We start from the raw sequence: 20,285 nt of genomic DNA on the forward strand, positions 1-20,285 counted from the left end.
TGGATTATTGCTGTACTCATCTTGACTCCCATTATGTTTTACTCTCCTTAAGTCACACGACATAATGCTGCTAAACTAGTTTTCCTAAGAAAATCATTAACAACAGTACCTCATGAGAAGTCTGTAGTGGCCACAATTTCCTCCTAAACTATTGATGAACCCTTCCCTGTAGCTTTTCTTTCTGTCATAGGTAATCTCTTCACTGTGGTCTCACATACATCGTCTCTGGTGAGGCCATTAACATCTTGTCTGTGCCCCTGTCTTGACTCAACTTTTTCTGTCTTTATTCCTAGGGATCTGCTCTCTCTCTCTCTTCTTTCAAACCCCAAAACTTCTATTTCCATGAGGAAAATCATTGGTCTGTTGTAAACTCCAACAAGACCAAAAAGCATTTCTTACCTAGTGACGTGTAAAGCCTACTGTTAGATTTATTTTCATGTGTAATAAGTTTATGTTCAACTGAGCTTCTTCAGAACAGAAACCCCATCTTAGCCTTTAATAGTCTTCTAATTTTGTCTTTTTACAGTGCATATCTGTTTTACTGCTTCTCTTATTTTTTGATTATTATGTTTTAAATATAAAAATAAAGAAAATAGTATTATGCACTACCATATATGTATCTATTGCCTGGCTTCAACAATTATCAGTCCTATATCATTTATTTCCCTCAATTGAGCTCTTAACATTATTTGTTAATGATTTTGGACTTAAAAGTACAAAAATAGATTATTTATCTTAGAGTCTGTTGCAGATGGCATATTTTCTTAGTGGTAAATTTAGTGTTATGACTCACAATAAAAATTGTTTTTGATCCTTTCTTTTTTTAAGTCTGACAATTACCATTTATTTTAATATTGTTAAATTTAACATCATGACTCAACTTTGTAAAAATTCCACCCAGATTTTAATTTATAAAAATGTGACCATTACCATTTATTTTAGTGACTTAGCATCATGCTCATTAATTGAGCAGATACTTACTGATGCCTGCTATGTGCCAGGTGTTATGCTACATGCTGGAGAGCCAAGTTGAACAAGGTATCTAACCTCACTTTACTTGAACACCACTTTTCTATTTTTAAGTCTTTTTTTTTAAACCACCAAGCATAAATTTCCCCAAAAAGGAAATTTTATTGAGGGCACTAGTTTATTTCACCCTCAAAGGACCAACTGTAACCAGATGAAGTGAATATAACCTCAAGATTTTATTGTCTTCATAATGTAACAAAATACAAAGCTTAGAACTGGATCACTTGGCCCTTTCTCTTCTTATCTCCTCCCCGTTCAAAATGCTTGCATCTCTTAATAGCAAGCATTCTCTTAGATCTGCAGTTGGGCTCAACACATTCAAGACTCAGCACAATCTTCTTTGTAGTTTTAGCCTTTTTTCGGAAAATCGGCTTAGTTTATCCACCATAGCCACTCTGCTTCCTGTCATAACGCCGCTTTCCCTGGGCATAAAGAGAATCTTTGCCTTTCTTGTACTGTGTCACTTTGTGGGGTTGGTGCTTGCCACACTTCTTGCAGAAAGTCTGGCGGGTTTTAGGAACGTTCACCATGGCTGCGAGAAGGCTATCGGCAGGGAAAGGAAGAGGACGAGCCGGAAACGACTTTTTTTTTTTTGAGAGAAAGAGAATGTGAGGGGGAGAGAAGGGCAGAGAGGGAGATAATCTTAAGCAGGCTTCACGCTCAACACAGGGCCTGAAGCAGGGCTCGATCTCATAACTTTGAGATCATGAGCTGAGCCAAAATCAAGAATCGACTTCTTAACCAACTGAGCCACCTAGGCCCATTTTTCTGTTTAAAAATAATTTTTTTTTAATGTTTATTTTTGAGGGAAAGAGAGCGTGAGCATGGGAGAGGCAGAGAGGGAGAGAGACAGAAATTGCGAAGCACGCTGCAGGCTCCAAGCTGTCAGCAGAGCTTGATGCAGGACTCAAACCCATGAACCATGAGATCATGACCTGAGCTGAAGTTGGACACTTAAGCAACTGAGCCACCCAGGCGCCCCCCATTTTTCTATTTTTATTTTTATTTATTTATTTTATTTAAAAAAAAATTTTTTAATGTTTTATTTATTTCTAGGAGAGAGAGAGACAACGTGAGCAGGGGAGGGTCAGCGAGAGAGGGAGTCACAGACTCCGAAACAGGCTCCAGGCTCTGAGCTGGCAGTCAGCACAGAGCCCGATGCGGGGCTCGACCCACGAATCGCGAGATCATGACCTAGCGAAAGTCGGACGCTTAACCGACGAAGCCACCCAGGCGCCCCCATTTTTCTATTTTTAAAAGCAAGAATATTTTGTTGATATAATAGTAAAGGCCTTTTAAAACACCAATTCTAAACTGCTTTTCCGAGGCCGGTAACATTTTTAAGAAAATTGGAGGGAGCAGTATAGTTAGCAACTTCTTGTTTGCCCCCATTAAGAAACTGTATGTGAAAACATTTAATATTTCTATTTAAAAAATATATCTTTACATAAAAAAGACAGTAGCAGAAAAAAGAACAATCTTTTTATATTTGGTTTTATGAAATACTAGTTACGTTTTTCCCCTCATTTTGTCTCAGACCGATAAAAGGTGATAGCTTCCTTTTGGCATTTGTGAATTACTGCTTTAGAGGATAGTCCCATATACTGCACCAGTGTCTTAAAGAGATTTAGTTGGTTGGCAGCCAGATGTTTTGAAAGTTACAGAATTATTTGTATCAGACAATTTAATACTCTCTGTGCGATGCAAACTACTCTCTTCCTTTTTTAAAAGTTAAAATTTGTTTCTGAAATTCATAGAGAAATTAGAAAACATAGGAGATAGTTTCTGATTACATTCTAAACAGGTAAATAATTTTTTTGATATAGTTCATTAGACATAAATTTTTGTATCTTTGTATGTAGTTTTAAAAATAGTTTTTGTTTTTTTTTTAAATTTCCTTTTAGAAATTAGTTGAATCCTTCAAATTGTTTAGGTATATTTTTCTTAATAGTGTAATGAGTAACTTCCAAAAAAATTAGAACTTCAAAGTAAAAAAACCTGTGTTTACAATGTATTAAGAGAACTTGAGCTCTCAAAGTTTAATAAGTTGGGAAAGTATAAATTATGGATATTTTATTGTTAAAGTTATCACTAAAATTCACAACACAGAAATTGTTTATAAGTGGAATACAGCTTATCAGATGGTATTTAGTTGAAAGTTATGTCTGTAGAAACCCAGGATATACAGAGAAAAATGAAATCTGGGGGTTTGAAGGTAAAAATAGGAGTCTCCTCAAGGTTAAATACCAGGAATATACAGATGAGTAAGAAACGATTCTTCTAAGAAGCTAAAAATCTAAGCATGGAGAAGAAATATGTTGTGTAAAAAAAAAAAAAAAAAACCAAGTACAGTATATTTTGACATTGTAACCAGATGAACAGAGTGGTTCAGAAATACAGGTTACAAAGGAACTAATTCTGCCAAAAATAAAACCGTCATGTAGCCTGTAGTTACTACTTGTTTTGCAATAGGATAATTGAATATTAAAAGTAAAGGAATTAATCTTCCCTGTAAAACTGGGTAGGATATATATGGCTTTTGGTAATGCTATTAAAAAGATGTTTGTTGAATAGATACAGTTTAGAAAAAACTCTGAGATTTTGTTGCTTTGCTGCATTAAAAATATCACAGCTCTGAAAATGACTTCAGCAATAGGTGGAATTGTATGGAAAGAGCAGTATTATAGCACCGATTAAAGTCATCTCTGTCCTCTGGGGTACTTAAGACATATTACCCAAATTTGAAATAAACAATAAAGTGTATAATGTTTTGGTTTTCAGGACCAGTTTTAATAATCCCTTTTCTCCTTTAAATTTGGTCTTGGGGCACCTGGGTGGCTCAGTCGGTTAAGCGCCGACTTCAGTTCAGGTCATGATCTCACTGTTCAAGTGAGTTTGAGCCCCGCGTCGGGCTCTGTGCTGACAGTTCAGAGCCTACAGCCTGCTTTAGATTCTGTGTCTCCCTCTCTCTCTGCCCTCCCCTGCTCACACTCTGTCTCTTTCAAAAATAATAAAAGATTAGAAAAAATTTTTTTAATTTGGTCTCTTTTTTACGTTTCTCTGAAGAAGACGTGGTAGTTTTATTTTATCATTGCTAAGCTCACTGTAACGAGTGTGTGAAAGAGTAATAGAATACAACATCCTCTGTTTTATGGATTGATGTTTTAGGTTGAAGGCAGTTATCAGTCTTCATATGAACTTATGTAAATTATCTTTATTTTTCTGAAAATACATTTCTTCTTATCGACTGTGTGAAATTATCAAAAGCCCTATACACCTACTAAACTTGAGATTCCTCATTTAATTCTGTGGAATGCATAATATTTCTTTGTGCAGAATCTTGGATTTTGAGGTCTAGAAAATTTATTCCTATCTGATAGAGTCATTGAATGTTGTCTGGGGGTTTCTCTCCCCTTGTGTTTTACTTTTTGTCTTACATTCATTATCTTATTGTCCATTTCAACATACAGATTTTCATCCAAACTACTTGTCATTGGGATACTTCTAATAAGCTTTCATCACTTCTTTAAGTGAATCTTTATTGAATTCCTCCTATGTACCAGGCACCATTTAGGCCCTGGAACTTTTGATTGTGTGCCAGGGACCTTGGGTTCTAATACTGAAGATACATGATGAGTATAGCCAATAATTGTCAGGTGTGGCTTTTTTGCTTTCTAATTGAGCTTGTAGTTTAAAGTTTAAGATGTATTTCCCCTTGGAATACTTGTAAAGACAAAATCAGGAAATTACAAAGAGTAGCTAAAAATTGTATTTGAATGAAGACTATCTTCACCTGACTAGAGTTAACATTAAGATTGTGAAAATTTTGGCGCCTGGGGGGCTCAATTGGTTACAAGTGTCTGATCCTTGGTTTTGGCTCAGGTCATAATCTCGTAGTTTGTGAGTTCAAGCCCTGTGGTGGGTACTGCTCTGATGGCGCAAAGCCTTTTTGGGATTCTCTTTCTTCTTCTCTCTCTGTTCCTCTCCTGTTCACTCTCTTTCTCTCTCAAAATAAATAAACTTTATTTTTTAAAAATGTGAGAGTTCTGGTATCAGGCATATAATATATATGAAAAACTTAGGAGCATCAACTTGGGGTGTTTGCACTTTGAAATTCTCCATTCACTCTCTGTGCTGATCAGAACTAAAATTAATGAATATAAATTGTGATCAGCTTACCTTCACCGTTACTGTAATGTATTTCATTTAAGAAAACTTAATATGGAAAATCTCAAATATATACAAAAGGAAAACAAATACTATAGGAATCTTCCCCACTCATGGACTTTAGTGCTTCTCAACATACAGAGTTAATCTTGACTTCATCTATAACTCATCCCTGACTTGATTATTTCATCTGTAGAATTTCATGACTTAACTCTAAAAGATAAGGATTGAACACACAATCACAGTACTTTATTACACTCTCAAAATAATTTATAAGTTTTTTGTCAAATATCTAATCAGTGTTCATATTTCCGAATTGTATTGTAAGTGTCCTTTTACAGGTAGTTCATTTGAAGCTGGATTCAAACAAGGGTACATATTATATTTAGAAGATATATTTCGTAGGTCTTTACATCTGTTACAGTTTCTTGTACCTTTTTTTTTTTTTTTTGTTTTTCCTTATTGAAGAAACTGATCATTTGTCCTGAAGAATTTTTTCATATTCTGGATTTGGCACATTACATCCCCTTATGTCACTTAACACATTATTCTTTCTTCTGTATTTCCTAAATTGGGGGCTATATTTGGAGAGTTTGTCTGTGTTACAAATACTGATCAGTGTGTATAGGTGTTTTCATCCTGATTCATCCATTTTGAAAGTTACTCTTGGTTTCAGCAGCCGTTTCTGATCACTGCTTAGATCTGTTGTTTCATTAGGGTTATAAAAGTGTAATATTCTAATTCTGTAATTTCTTCTACATTTATTCACTGGCATTCTACAAAGTAAAACTCAGTAGTGTTGAGTTGACTTGAGATGCAGTTTGTATAGGAAAGACAGGATAAATGCTTGTTTTCTTTCATTTATCAGGAAAGAAAGACTTGCTTTCCTAGGATATTCCATAGGGGATCATTAAGAACTCGTGGATTTTTAACATGCATGATATGTTTCATCTCATTACATCCCTTTTTGGTGTTTCTTTCATTTTTGACCAGTGGGATCCTCTTCATGTGGCTTCTGCAGATTGTTTTGTTTGACACACCTAGTGTTTGATAGTCGTCATGCTTCTGGAAGCACCGTGTGTATATGTGAAGGTGTACCAGGTTCCTCTTAATCTTCTGCCCAGACTTAGAATCAGACTTTTATTTAAGGACCTTTTGTATCTCACAATTGTATTTAGAGATCTCAGTAAGTGTTGTTGAAGAAAAACAGGTGCATTTGAAAAAACAGCCGTTTTTCTAAAAATTAAATGCATGTTGTCATTCATGTTGACAAGATATTGTGCAGATTAGCCTTTAACTTTTCATTTTACTTTTAAGACCGTTATTAAAAGTTATTAAAAGTTATTATCCACGCTCCATTCTGCAGGAAATTCTGCCCAGTAGGTCGTTCTTAACAACTATTTTCGGATCGTTGGTGATATGTTAGATTATTTTTGCAATGTAATGATCGAAAGATCCTTTTTTAACACAAATTTTGAAAGAATTGGTGCTAAGCACACAGTTGTGCTATACGGTATGATTTGTCACCTGCTCCTTTGCTTCATACATAGGAAGAGAAGGGTAGTAAAATTTAGTACATTTGTTTCTCTTGTACATTTACTGTGAAATCAGGTGGTGGTTTTGTGGCGTGTTCTAGTAAAGTGTATTAAAAATCTTTTGGAGGGGTGCCTAGGTGACTCATTCAGTTAAGTGTCTGAGTTGGGATCATGTCATGATCTTACCGTTTGTGAGTTGGAGCTTCTTGTCAGGCTCTGTGCTGACAGCTCAGTCTGCTTCTGATTCTGTGTCTCCCTCTCTCTCTGCCCCTCCCCTGCTTGCTCTCTCTCTCTCTCTGTCAAATAAATAAACATTGAAATAATTTTAAAAAATCTTTTGGAATTCTGTAACTTTTAAGGACATTTATCAGGTGTAAAAAAATTCTAAATTCACTTTATCTTGTGCCACATAGTGAACATCTGACTTTAAATATAAGGTTTTGAGTAAACATTATATATAAGTCTCAGGGGGTAGTCAGTAAAACAGATACTATTAAGTGACCAACGAAAGAAAAACCCCGCTCCTTGACTTCTTTTGTTCTACCAAATTTGACTTCATTGTGTCAGACATTCCTCTGTTAATGTATGTAAGCTCTAAATGTGTTTTTTTTTTTTTTCCCAAAAAAGTGGTTCTTAATATCAGGTTATTTCACATGTACAGTAGTTGGTCTGTTTATCTCGGGTTTTGTCTTTTTTTTTCTTTGTCTGTACTTGTTATCTATCTGCTCATGGGATAACAAATTTTCACTATCTTGTTTAGTGTTTTTCTTTTGAACATTTCTCATGTTCTGTGAAGATATGCTTGTGGTGTTTTTTGTTTTTAATTTCTGTATTGTTCTTTTTTCTGCTCTGAGATATGGGAGTATGTTTTGTGTCACCTTAAATTATGTGATTTGAGAAGGAGAGTTTTTGTTTTTAGTGAATGTGACAACAGTCTTCAAAAAACTACCTGTCTCACTGGATGCGAAACTATATGCGAGGTGCTCAGGGCTCCTTTATCAGATAGCGTGATATGGTTCAGTTTTGGGTACAGTTAGCATATAATTACTCCACTTAAGATTATGAAAAATGGAGATTATACAGTCATACTACCTAATTCTTACTCTTTCTTTATATTTCAGTGCATCCTACCTAGTTATATGCCTGTTTCTTGAGTTAGTAAGAATCTCAGTAATACCTTTCTCAACTGGCATTTTGGTGTACTTTCTCAGTTCTTGGCTGAAGTCTCAGGAAGTACATCACTCCCTGAGCTTGTGACTCTCATTCCCAGCTGCCCTCCTATTCTTTCCTCTGTAGGACAGCCCATGTACTCTCGTGAACATGGTGCTGCTGCATCTGAGCGACTTCAGTTGGGGACACCGCCTCCTCTGTTGGCAGCTCGTTTGGTGCCACCTCGAAACCTCATGGGATCCTCCATTGGGTACCATACCTCAGTCTCCAGCCCCACCCCTCTGGTCCCAGGTAAGCTTTGCTACAGATGGCCATCCACCTCTCTGATCTTTCGTATCATAACTTGCCAGCCTACGTAGTGACTGGCATCCTGATCTGCCGTCACAAATTCCCGCTAAACCTCTGAGGTAGTTTTGTTTTCTGTTCCTCTGTCTCTTTGATTTGTCCCTAGTGGTTGCTAGATGATTAGGCCTCCTGTGTGTCTGTCATCTCTGGTGTCCTCTGTGTTGACTTTTAGTGCCTCAGTAACAAAAGTCATGGTAGTTCTTTGAACTATTTTCTAATAAGGTAAAGAGGAAGCGAATCTCTACTTGAATGTTCTAATCAGTTATACATTATAAGAAAAACTAGGTTAGTTTTTTAAAAATAAACCAAAAACATCTGTTTTCTTGCTGATCATGGGTGAACATGTCTTTTTTCCCCGCTCTGCCCCATGTGTGGACTGGCTCTGTATAATGTAGTGATTTCTTAAAAACTCTCCATCCTGCCTACGTGTACATTTGGAATACCTGTGGAGTGCTTTGCAGGTGTTTCATGAGGTTTTTAACATTTCTTGCTTTCCCTTTAGATTTTAGTTCATCATAATTGACTAAAGGACTTTTAAGTTTCTAGGGGTTCTGTGTGTTCTCAGGAATTATAGAACAAGGTCATTTGATTATGTAACTTCTTTAAAACCTGCAGCTATAGGAGATTTTCTTTTGAGACTACCAAGTGCTAACTGAAAACTTTTTTTTAATCATAGTTTGCTGATCTTATACTTTGAATTATATTATTGGTTGGTCATTAATAAGGATCTGAATGCCTCTTACCTTATAGCTGAAACTTAATGTGAACTCCAAGAACATTTTTCCACCAAGAAAAAGGACCCAAAAACTTTTAAATCACAGTTTTGAAAACCAGTGCCTTCACTTGATCTCAACCCTTGTTTCATTGTACGTCGGATGAAGAGAATATATACCATTTAGAGATGAACATATTCAGAATTTTTTTTAACGCCAGCAAAATAGCTATTTAGTGTTAGAAAGTTAAAAATTAAATATTAGGTGTAGGGAAAACAAAGGGAATGTGATAAAAGTGGCATTGATGGGGTGGTAGTAAGATCATGATTACATTTGTAAATATAAAATTTTTTTTAGCTGTTTGAAATAAAACATTTGAAATGCTTGTTTTTGTATGAAACCAGCTATTATATCTCCATTTTAAGGTGTAGGTAACTAGATTAGTGGATTGATTTCCCTCTACTTAAAAGAATACCTCGGGTTGGGGAAGGCTAAATAAATGAGGGGCATTAAGGAAGACACTTGCTGGGATGAGCACTGGTTGTTATATGTAGGGGACAATTTGCTGGAATCTATTCCTGAAATCACTGTACTGCAGTGTTACTGCACTATATGCTAACTAACTTGGGTATAAGTTAAAAAAAAAAAAAAAAAGATTACCTAGAAATTGGGGAAACATAACAGAGGAAATTCAACCAGTCCTTTATTTATGGTATTCATGTATGTGCATATTTCTTTTAAAACTATTTACTGAGGTTTGGATTAAGTGATTATAGAATTAAAATGGTTAGTGAGGTAGATGAATCTGGAAATATTTCCGTAATCAAGAATGTATATATGTATTTGTGTTTTGAGACAGGAGCATTTTTATTTCTTTCACTTCTAACAGGTGTATTAATATACATTGTAAATCAAATATATATGTAAACATAAATACATTTGTATGTATGTATAGGTTGATATATTTGTCAAAGAAAAATTCATTTTTTGCAGTTGTTTACTTTACAGTAATGAAAAATTACTTAACCACTCTCTTATTTGTTACATGTTTTGTTGTTTTGTTTTCCCCTAGATACATATGAACCAGATGGTTATAATCCAGAAGCTCCTAGTATTACCAGTTCTGGTAGATCTCAGTACAGACAGTTCTTTTCTAGAACACAGACACAGCGCCCCAACCTGATTGGCCTAACATCTGGAGATATGGATGCAAATCCAAGAGGTGGGAATGCCTCAGACTTTCTTTGTTGCTGTTATACCGGAGTTCAGTATAGCATTTCAGACCTCACTGATGTCCAAGATTATTTACACACTGTCGTTTTAAAGAGTGCCAAATAATCATCTCAAATAAATGTTTTTTTTTTTTTTTTTTTACAAATAGTTTATTGTCAAATTATTTTCCACATAACACCCAGTGCTCATCCCCACAAGTGCCCTCCTCCATGCCCCTCCCCCCCACATCCATCAGTCCTCAGTTTTTGTCAGCATTCAAGAGTCTCTCATGGTTTGCCTCTCTCCCTTTCCCCCACCATTTTCCCCCTTCTTCTCCCCCTTGGTCTTCTGTTAGGTTCCTCCTAATCCTCCTATACGTGCAAACATATGATATTTGTCCTTCTCTGCCTGACTTATTTCGCTCAGCATAACACCCTCAAGGTCCATCCATGTAGCTACACATGGCCAGATTTCATTGTTTCTCATTGCCATGTAGTATTCCATGGTATAGATAAACCACATCTTCTTGATCCATTCATCTGTTGATAGACACTTAGGCTCTTTCCATGTTTTAGCTATTGTGGAGAGTGCTGCTATGAACAAATAAATGTTTTTTAATAACTTTGTCTCCAGATTTTATTTTAAAGCTGTAATTATAGGGGCACCTGGGTGGCTTATTCGGTTAAGCATCCATCTCTTGGTCAGTTTCATGAGTCTGAGCCATATGTCAGGCTCTGCACTGGCAGTGTGGAGCCTGCTTTAGGATTCTCTCTCTCCCCCTCTGTCTGCCACTCCCCAACTCGGGCTGTCTCTATCTCTCTCAAAATAAGTTTTTAAAAAAGTTATAATTGTACTATATTTAAAAATAAAAATAATATTTAATTTTTAGTTGCTATTTTATATACCTTTAGGCTGTTTTAGCTATTTACTGGGCACTGCACTATGTACTAAGTAAAGAAAGATGAAATGACATGATCCCTTGCCTTCAAAGAATTGGTCACTTTTGGCCTGCTTTGTATTATGAGAGCTGTGTTTCACACTAATAACTGAGAATCTAAAATACTGCAGTAAGATTATTATTTAATCTTTTTATTTATGATTACAGCCATATGTTAGGATCTTTACAGAGCATAGTCACAAACCTAAAGATTAAATGCAGGCATTTACCTTTAACAGGGGCTGATGTCCTCCTTTCCCCTCCCTTAAAAAAGTTGGGTTAGGGGCACGTGGTCACTCAGTCACTTGAGCATCTGACTTTGGCCCAGGTCATGATCTCATGGTTCGTGGGTTTGAGCCCCACATTGGGCTTTGGCCGACACCCTGCTTTGGATTCTGTGTCTCCCTCTCTCTCTGCCCCTCTCCCATACATTCTCACATGCTCTCTCTCTTAAAAATGAACATTAAAAAAATTTTAAACAAAGTTTGATGAAGTATCAATTTTTCTTACTGTAGTTGGTTTTCTTATAATTAATTCTAATATGAATGACTGGCCATGGGACATCCTGACAATATTTTTCTTATTTTTAAAACATTTTTTAAAAGTTTATTTATTTTGAGAGAGAATGTGTGCATGTGCACGAGTAGGAGAGGGGCAGAGAAGGAGAATCCCAAACAGGCTGTGCATGGAACTGCACTTGGAGCTCAGTCCCACAAACAGCGAGATCATGAGCTGATCAGGAGTCGGATGCTTAACTGACTGAGCCGCCCAGGCGCCCCCTGACAGTACTTTTCTAATTTGGTTATATGGTGACCATTTTTCTATTCTTACCTTCTTTCCTATCTTGATATTATTAACTTTTATTTACTGCCATTAATATCAGTGTTACAACTTCAGGCTAACAATTTTGTGTCACGATGAAATGAAATGCTTTAGTATATGTATTATTATCTTTTATATTCCTTTCCTACAACTCCTAAAAAGAGGTACTATTTTAATTCTCTTTTTACAGAAAAGACACTGAGGGTTAGAGAGGGTAAAGAAACTTGCCCAAGGTCACACAGATTTTAATGGCTAAACTATCATTTGAACCCACAGAATTCTAATTCTTAAGAATATACTATTACCCTCTATGTTATAATGCATATATTATTACCAAATTATTTGAAATTAGTGGAAAAATCATATTCTCAGAAATTCAAGTTTTGCCTTTGCCATTAGTCCGGTCTTTCTCTGCATTCATATACAGTAATTCTTGGATAATCTCACTCAGATAGAAATGTGGTTTTTAGGGGTGGCTCAGTCGGTTAAGTGTCTGACTTAGGCTCACGTCATGATCTCACAGTTTGTGGGATCGAGCCTCATGTTGGGCTCCGTGCTGATAGGTCAAAGCCTTGAGCCTGCTATGATTCTCTCTTTCCCTCTCTGTCTCTCTCTGTCCCCTCCCCACTCTCTCTCTCTCCCCCCCTCTGTCTAAAATACACATTAAAAAAATTTTTTTAAATATTTTTATTTATTTCTAGGAGAGAGAGAGACAGCGTGAGCAGGGAAGGGTCAGAGAGAGAGGGAGTCACAGACTCTGAAACAGGCTCCAGGCTCTGAGCTGGCAGTCAGCACAGAGCCCGACGCAAGGCTCGAACCCGCGAACCGCGAGATCATGACCTAAGCAAAAGTCAGATGCTTAACCGACTAAGCCACCCAGGCGCCCCCATTAAATTTTTTTTTTAATTGAAAAAAAAAAAAAAAAGGTTTTTGTACAGCAGACTTGGTTTATCACCTTGTCAAATCCTCCAGCCTCTAGCTATACATCTCTTTATTTTTTTATAAAGCATTTCAGTAAAGAAAAGCAGTAGATAATGTCAGAAGGTAATCATAACTGTTTCAGGGAAGATACAATGGCATCTCAACTTACAGAGTTGTACCATCACAATTGCTATCTCCTCCATTTGCCTTCTGAAAACAAAGGCCCTAACAAAGCAGAGATTATAGTTACTTTATTCACTAATTTACATGTATGTCTAATATAATTGTTGAGCTATCACAGCTGCTAGAGAAATATATGTTAAATGCGTGAATTTGCATCATTGTTTCCTTGATTGTCACACACATTACCTCCCCCCCCCCCCATCTCTACCCCAGCATCTAGCGCTACGTGTTATTCTTGGCTACTAATTTTGCTTTTGGTAGAGTCACTAAGACTAAGGAGAATATTCACAGTATATCAGGCATAGTTTTGTGTACTCTTTTATTCACACTTCTTCCCACCCACAGATAAGCCATTGTAACGTCAGTTTCTTTAAGTATTTTAGTTTTAACTGTTGTGAATGAAATACACCAATTTATATATGGGCTTTGGATTTTTTTCCTCCCAACTTTTGAGTTTGAATAATTTTAAACATACAGAAAATCAAAAAGAAATGCAATAAACATCTAAATACCTTTACTTAGATTCACCATTTATTAAAGTTTTGTCACCTTTAGGTAGGCCTGAGTGCTTGTGTATGTACATGCAATTCACGTTCTTCTCTTCATCCCTTCTTTCCTTCTCACTTCAAGTTTTTTCCTTGAATTACTTGAAAGTATATTGCAGAGATTGTGCCTTGTAGATACTTTATTTTACCTCCAAAATATGACATCTTTTATACGCACAGTATCGTTGCTACACACTTACTTAATAATATCCTGTCCAGGTGAACTTTCTGTTGAATCACATCAGAATACAAATAATTTCACTCTGTTTATGATGCTAAGTTTGAGTGCTTGTCTGAAATAACAGTTGTTAGATCTCTTCATTGTAAAGTAATCATTTGTGGGGTGTACTTGGACACGAGATAAATATCTTGTTCTCTAACAACCTTTCACTGATAAATATTTTTTTTGCAACCATTGATGATCCTTGCCTGAATCAGTTATTACATTGGAGCTGCCTATGATTTTTTAAACTTCAGTATTGTATTTTTAACAAAGGAGAAAAAGGAGGCAGTTAGTAATTTTTTCCTGCTCTTAAGCATTTCTGAAAAGGAGATGGTAGTTGGGTGCTATTCACTGTGCATTTTAGCTTTTTAGGCTAAATGTTTTAATCATTTGAAATACCTCAAATACTGTGCATTGTTAGTAATGTTAATTTTTGTTTCCAACAGCTGCTAACATTGTCATCCAGACTGAACCACCAGTTCCTGTTTCAATTAATAGCAACATAACCAGAGTAGTTCTTGAACCAGATAGCCGAAAAAGAGCTATAAGTGGTTTGGAAGGGCCACTCACAAAGAAACCTTGGCTGGGAAAGTAAGATAACTTGCTACTTAGTAGTTCTAATTGGTGTTTTCATTATTTCTGTGTGCGTTAGTAAATTTGTAAATTCACAGTTATCCTTAACCAGTGATTTTAAAACTGTGTGTCTCAAAATTAGGGTTCCCAGAGGCATCATTAGAACATCTTAAAAATGGAAGAGCTAGCAGAATATTAATAATAGGTATTAGTAACTTGTATTAACTATATATAGACCCACCCCGATATTGAGAATTACTGAGACACTGGAAATGAATAGAGAAGAAGAGAAAACTTGTACTTTTACAAAAGATGAAAAGCACATCTTTGGGAAAAAAATGATGTTCTTTCCTTGCTTTAAAGTTAGTTTCCTTGGTAATTGTGGTGGGTATTTTTAGCATATTAATTTTAATCTCATTTGGGCCTCTTTCCGTGATCTTTTGCTGTTCAGTCTTCTTTCTCTCTACCTGTTCTGTTTCCATGTAACAAGGACAATGTGAAAATTACTTGGTAATTTCCAAAGAATGTTAAGTAATTTCTGAAGAATGTAAGAATGTCTTACAAATGACATTTTAATATATATAAACTTTTAAGTTTTTTGTTGACCTGTCTCACGGCAAGGCATAAGATGGGGGAATTAATCAAGATCTGTTAATATTATTTTCAGGCAAGGGAATAACAGTCAGAGTAAACCAGGATTCTTGAGAAAGAATCAGTATACAAACACCAAGTTGGAAGTCAAGAAGATCCCTCAGGAATTGAACAACATTACCAAGCTCAATGAACACTTCAGCAAGTTTGGAACTATTGTGAACATCCAGGTAAATGTGACTAGGTTGCTGACAGATTAAGGTGGTTTTATGCATCTTTGAAAATACTATTAACAGTTCACTTTGCTTAAATAGCCAGTAATCTTGTAATCTCTGCTAAGTGTTGTAAGTTCCACTGTATAGCTCTGTACCCATCTTTATGATGAAATTAAGCTAAATTTGTTTTGTTTTTATTTTATTTTTATTTTTTTTAATAGTATATTTATTTTTGAGACAGAGAGATATAGAGCATGAGTAAGGGAGGGTCAGAGAGAGAGGGAGACACAGAATCCAAAACAAGCTCCAGGCTCTGAGCTGTCAGCACAGAGCCCGATGCGGAGCTTGAACCCAAGAACCGTGAGATCGTGACCTGAGCTGAAGTCAGACGCTTAACTAACTGAGCCACCCAGGCGTCCCTTGTTTTTATTTTTTTAATTCATTTCTTTCTTATCTGCAACTTCTTCCTGAAAGAAACTGAGGATGGTTAGTATATATTTTTTTCATAGTGCTATCTCTGGACAAATGACTTTTTAATCTGCTTTAGTAATTCTAACTAGATAGGTAAGATTTTTGGTAATTTCTAAGGTAATTTTGTCTCTTGAATGACTTTTATATTGTAGTGAAAAGTAATTGGTTAAGGATGGTTGTAACCTTGAGACTTTAGGCAGTGTAACATGTTATCTAATATGTAAATTGTAGTTTTTTGTATTTTGCTATCTACTTGCCACATATTCCAATTTATATATTTGTGGTTGGATGTTATGCTGTAATTGAGAGTACTTGAAGTCCTTATTAATTTGTACTTTGACTGAGTTACCCCTGATGATTAGTGTTGGTTATCAAACCAAAGTATGATTTATGTAACTGAGTTTAAGAAAGTATGAGGGGACATCTGGGTGGTTCAATAGGTTAAGCGTTCACCTTTGGCTCAGGTCATGATCTCATGGTTCATGTATGTGAGCTCCACATTGAGCTCTATGCTGACAGCTCAGAGCCTGAAGCCTGCTTTGGATTCTCTGTCTCTCTCTCTCTGCCCCTCCATCACTCGTACTCTGTCTTTTTCTCCCAAAAATAAATGTAACAGTAAAAATTCAACCAAGTTTTATATTAAAAAAAAAAAAAGGCACCACCCTTAGGTCACTGCAGTAAATCCCTGTGCCCTTCATCCTCCACAATCTGTATCCTCATCCAATATGTAGAGGTGAGCCCTCCTGGACCAGCACCTTTGAACACATTGGCTAAATAATGAACATGATATGATGATCAGGGTCCTGACCTTCATGCAGCTGACCTCAGAGAGCAGACAGAGAATAAACAAGTTAAGGAAGTAGTATGAGGGGCCTTAAGGAAGACCTTAAGGAAGTAGTATGAAGGGCTGCTTGGGTGGCTCGTTGGTTAAGCAGCTGACTTAGGCTCTGGTCATGTTCTCATGGTTCCTGAATTTGAGCACAGCATGAAGGTCCATACTGACTTTGCAGAGCCTGCTTGGGATTCCCGCCCCCCCACCCCCTATTCCACCCCTCCCTTGCTTGTGCATGCACCCACCACCCAATTTAATAAGTAAACAACAAAAAAAGATAGTATGAGGAAATCTGATATTTCAGAGAATTAAACCAAAGTTCTCTTTCTGAGAGAGACTTTTTGAGAGATTTTTAAGCACTGTTTTTCCCTGAATATAGTACATGTTTGATTTTACAGATAATTGGAAATCTGTTAAACACAAGTGAAAAATCACCAGAATCTCACTGCATTGCAATAATTATTAATCTTTTGATGAAAAGACATACCATATTTATATGGAAGAACTCACATACACAAACGTGTTCTCTTTTTATCTTTTTTTTTTTTTAATGTTTTTTTAAAATTTATTTCTGAGAGAGAGAGACAGCGTGCGCAGGGAAGGGTCAGAGAGAGATGGAGACACAGAATCCGAAACAGGCTCCAGGCTCTGAGCTAGCTGTCAGCACAGAGCTTGACGTGGGGCTCGAACCCACGAACCGTGAGATCATGACCTGAGCTGAAGTTGGACACTTAACTGACTGAGCCACCCAGGTGCTGCTCTTTTTAAAAGTACTTATTTTATGCACTTTGGGAATACAAAATCATATCCCATGTCTCTGCCTTTTTCTTTTATGTTTCCTAGGTCACTATTGTTGATGGCATTTAGAAAAATTAGATGGCTTAATGTAATTTGGTGTATTAGTCTTGTCGGATTGCCATCACAAATACCAGAGACTAGGTGGCTTAAACAACAAACGTTTATTTGGGGGGAAGTCTGAAATCAAAGTGAAGGCCACTTTGGTTCCTGGTGAGGATTCTCTTTCTGCTTTGCAGATGGCCACTTTCCTGTTGTGTCCTCAAATTTGGAAGGGGAGAAAGATCTCTTCCTCTTCCTGTAAGGCCTCCCAGTACCATAAGATTAGGGCCGCACACTTAGGACCTCATTTAACTTTACCTCCTAAAAGCCCTGTCTCCAAATGTACTTGCACAGTAAGTTAGAATTTCAGTATAAGAATTTGGGAGTGGGGGCATCATAGCAACAGGCCTGATTTATTTACTGTTCTTTGTGGTTGAGGATTTCTCTTGTTTCTCTTATTTTATATAAAAACAATGCCGTGGTAAGCCTTCTTGTTAAACCTGATGTGTTGTGAATTATTTGAGCTGCCACATTGTTTGCCAAAAGGGTTGTGCCAGTTGATACTCCTACATGCACTGTGTTAAACCCATCAACACTGTAATGTGAATCCATCAGAATGTTTTTAGCCAGTTTTGTAAGTGAAAAATTATACTTGTTTTATTTTGCCTTACTTTTGTTTAAATAATTTTAATAATTTATTTATTTATTGAGACATAGAGCATGAGCTAGGGAGGGCCGGGGGGGAGGGGAGGAGGGAGGGAGGGAATCCCAAGCAGTCTCTGCAGAGTCAGCACAGAGCCCAACATGAGGCTCATACTGAAAAACTTGTGAGATCATGACTTGAGTCAAAATCAAGAGTCAGATGCCTTACCCATTGAGCCACCCAGGCTCCCCTACTTGCTTTTTTTTAAATTACTAGGTAGATTCTCATTTATATAGATCATTTGCAGGTTTGTGTGGATATGCCTATTGATTGTCTTTGCCCGTTTTTAATGAGGGCATTTATAATAGTGCTTTTCCAAGCCATTGCTTGTCATGTAGATCAGAAATACTTCTCTTCATCATTTAGTTTTGGGTATATTTGTACTGAGAGATTTTAAATTTTTCTGTGGTAGAATCTACTGCTCCTTGCCTTTATGATCCTGTTTTTATAGATCTGCATAAAAAGGTTTTCCATACACCGAGATTATACAGATAATCACCTTTTTTTCTTCTATGTTTTTATTTGGTTTTTTGTTACGGTAAAATATCTGGAGTTTATTTGGATGTAGGGTATCAGGGAGGGAATCTAACAACTTTTCCCCAAGTGGTTAGGTAACATTACTAGGATTCTTTTTGAATAATTTAATCTTTTTTGTATATAGTTTTGAAAAATATGCATATTATCTTTTAGAGTGACAGAGAACTGTACTTACAAAGCTTTCAGAATGGATTTCAGCAGGCTCTTTTCTGCTTCTGAATTCTTTATCAGAGTTTGCATTTAACTGTTTATTAATTTCTATGCTTTCTTGTTGTTACTTTTGTTTTTTTACAGGTTGCTTTTAAAGGAGATCCAGAAGCGGCCCTCATTCAGTATCTTACCAATGAGGAGGCCAGGAAAGCCATTTCTAGCACTGAAGCAGTTCTCAACAACCGGTTCATTCGAGTTCTGTGGCACAGGGAAAATAATGAGCAACCGGCATTGCAGTCTCCAACACAGCTCCTCCTACAGCAACAGCAGACACTTAGTCACCTGTCACAGCAGCACCACCATTTGCCACAGCACCTTCATCAGCAACAAGTGCTGGTGGCCCAGTCTCCTCCTTCAACGGTACATGGCGGTATCCAGAAGGTAATCTACTGGTTCACAAACAAGGAGAAGTCCTCTGGTCCCATCCTCTAGATCATTGTTTGTCAGTGTGAGGACCATAGTTCTTCTACATTATAGCTTCTCAGTTTGATCTGCAGACCAGCAACGTCTCATCTCCTGAGAACTCATTACCCATGCAGTGTTTTGGACTTCACCTCAACTTAGTCAGAATCACTGTGGTTGGGAACTAAGCATCTGTGTTTTAACAAGCTTTCCACTTGATTCTTAATGAACCCTGAAGTTTGACAAGTGCAATTCTATTTCTACCAGAATTATTTACCTGAGTACAAATTCTTGGGCATTATGGTTCGAAACTTACAGAGTCAGTCTCTAGTTAGGGGGCCCATAAATCCACACGTTTAAAGAAATGCTCTTAGTGATTCTTCTCAACACTAAAATGTAGTAACTGTCTACCACCAAACAACTCTGAATCTAGAACTTTGTTTTGTGTTAGACTCAGTCATCCTTGTACCTACGCTTTTGTCTGACTTTTTTCCACATAGAAAACACATTTAAAGCTTTTAAAACTTTAAAAACTGAAATGTAAGCTCTGAGAAAATAGGATTTTGCCTGTTTCATTCCTTTTGTCTCTTGTGCCTGGGTACATGTTACTCAGAATATACTTGAATGAACAGATGGAGGAAGTAAAGAAGAAACCACTATGCATTAGAGACATTCCCATATTGATGATAGTGATACTTTTTTCCTAGGTGTTCTCTTGTTTGAATTAAATGCATTCAGATTTTTTTTTAAGTATTCCTTACCATATGTAATCTTAACTCTAGTCATCATCCTTTTTATCTGTACCTAAGCCTGCATTTCTTTTGTTTATGTCCCACTTCATGTTAGAGTCCAGAGGCAAGTGCTTCTCCTGGATGTAGGCTGAATGATGTATAAAAGTGATAGTCACCTGTTGATCCATTAGACTGTGTTCTGTTAATTTAGCCCAAACTTGCATTAGGTTTTTGGGGTGTCCATATCACACTGTTATTGATACTAAGTTTCTGTCATTTAGAACCTCCAGATCCTTCAAGCATTACATATTAAAGGGAACATTTTAAAAATTATTAGAAATTTTTATCTGTATGAGTTTATATACATATGCACCCATTCTG

The 20,285-nt window shown here is 36.6% G+C and overlaps 1 protein-coding gene and 1 pseudogene across 4 annotated transcripts in view; one reads left to right on the forward strand and one right to left on the reverse strand.

Annotated features, from left to right (window-relative positions):
- The window catches only part of RBM27 (RNA binding motif protein 27), a 77,363-nt gene that overhangs the window by 36,507 nt on the left and 20,571 nt on the right, over positions 1-20,285 (forward strand). For 2 of the 4 annotated variants that reach the window (XM_039256698.1, XM_039256699.1), the window contains exons 9-13: positions 8,028-8,192; positions 10,032-10,181; positions 14,249-14,393; positions 15,043-15,196; positions 18,856-19,152. In XM_039256698.1, coding sequence (XP_039112629.1) covers positions 8,028-8,192; positions 10,032-10,181; positions 14,249-14,393; positions 15,043-15,196; positions 18,856-19,152 — 911 coding nt within the window. The remainder of the gene's footprint in view (positions 1-8,027; positions 8,193-10,031; positions 10,182-14,248; positions 14,394-15,042; positions 15,197-18,855; positions 19,153-20,285) is intronic. The other 2 variants (XM_039256700.1, XM_039256701.1) reach the window with 1 other exon arrangement.
- On the reverse strand, positions 1,239-1,576 carry LOC120248363 (annotated as a pseudogene).

This window comes from Hyaena hyaena, unplaced genomic scaffold (assembly GCF_003009895.1).
Source record: "Hyaena hyaena isolate Hyena2069 unplaced genomic scaffold, ASM300989v1 scaffold_585, whole genome shotgun sequence".
Classification (NCBI taxonomy): domain Eukaryota; kingdom Metazoa; phylum Chordata; class Mammalia; order Carnivora; family Hyaenidae; genus Hyaena; species Hyaena hyaena.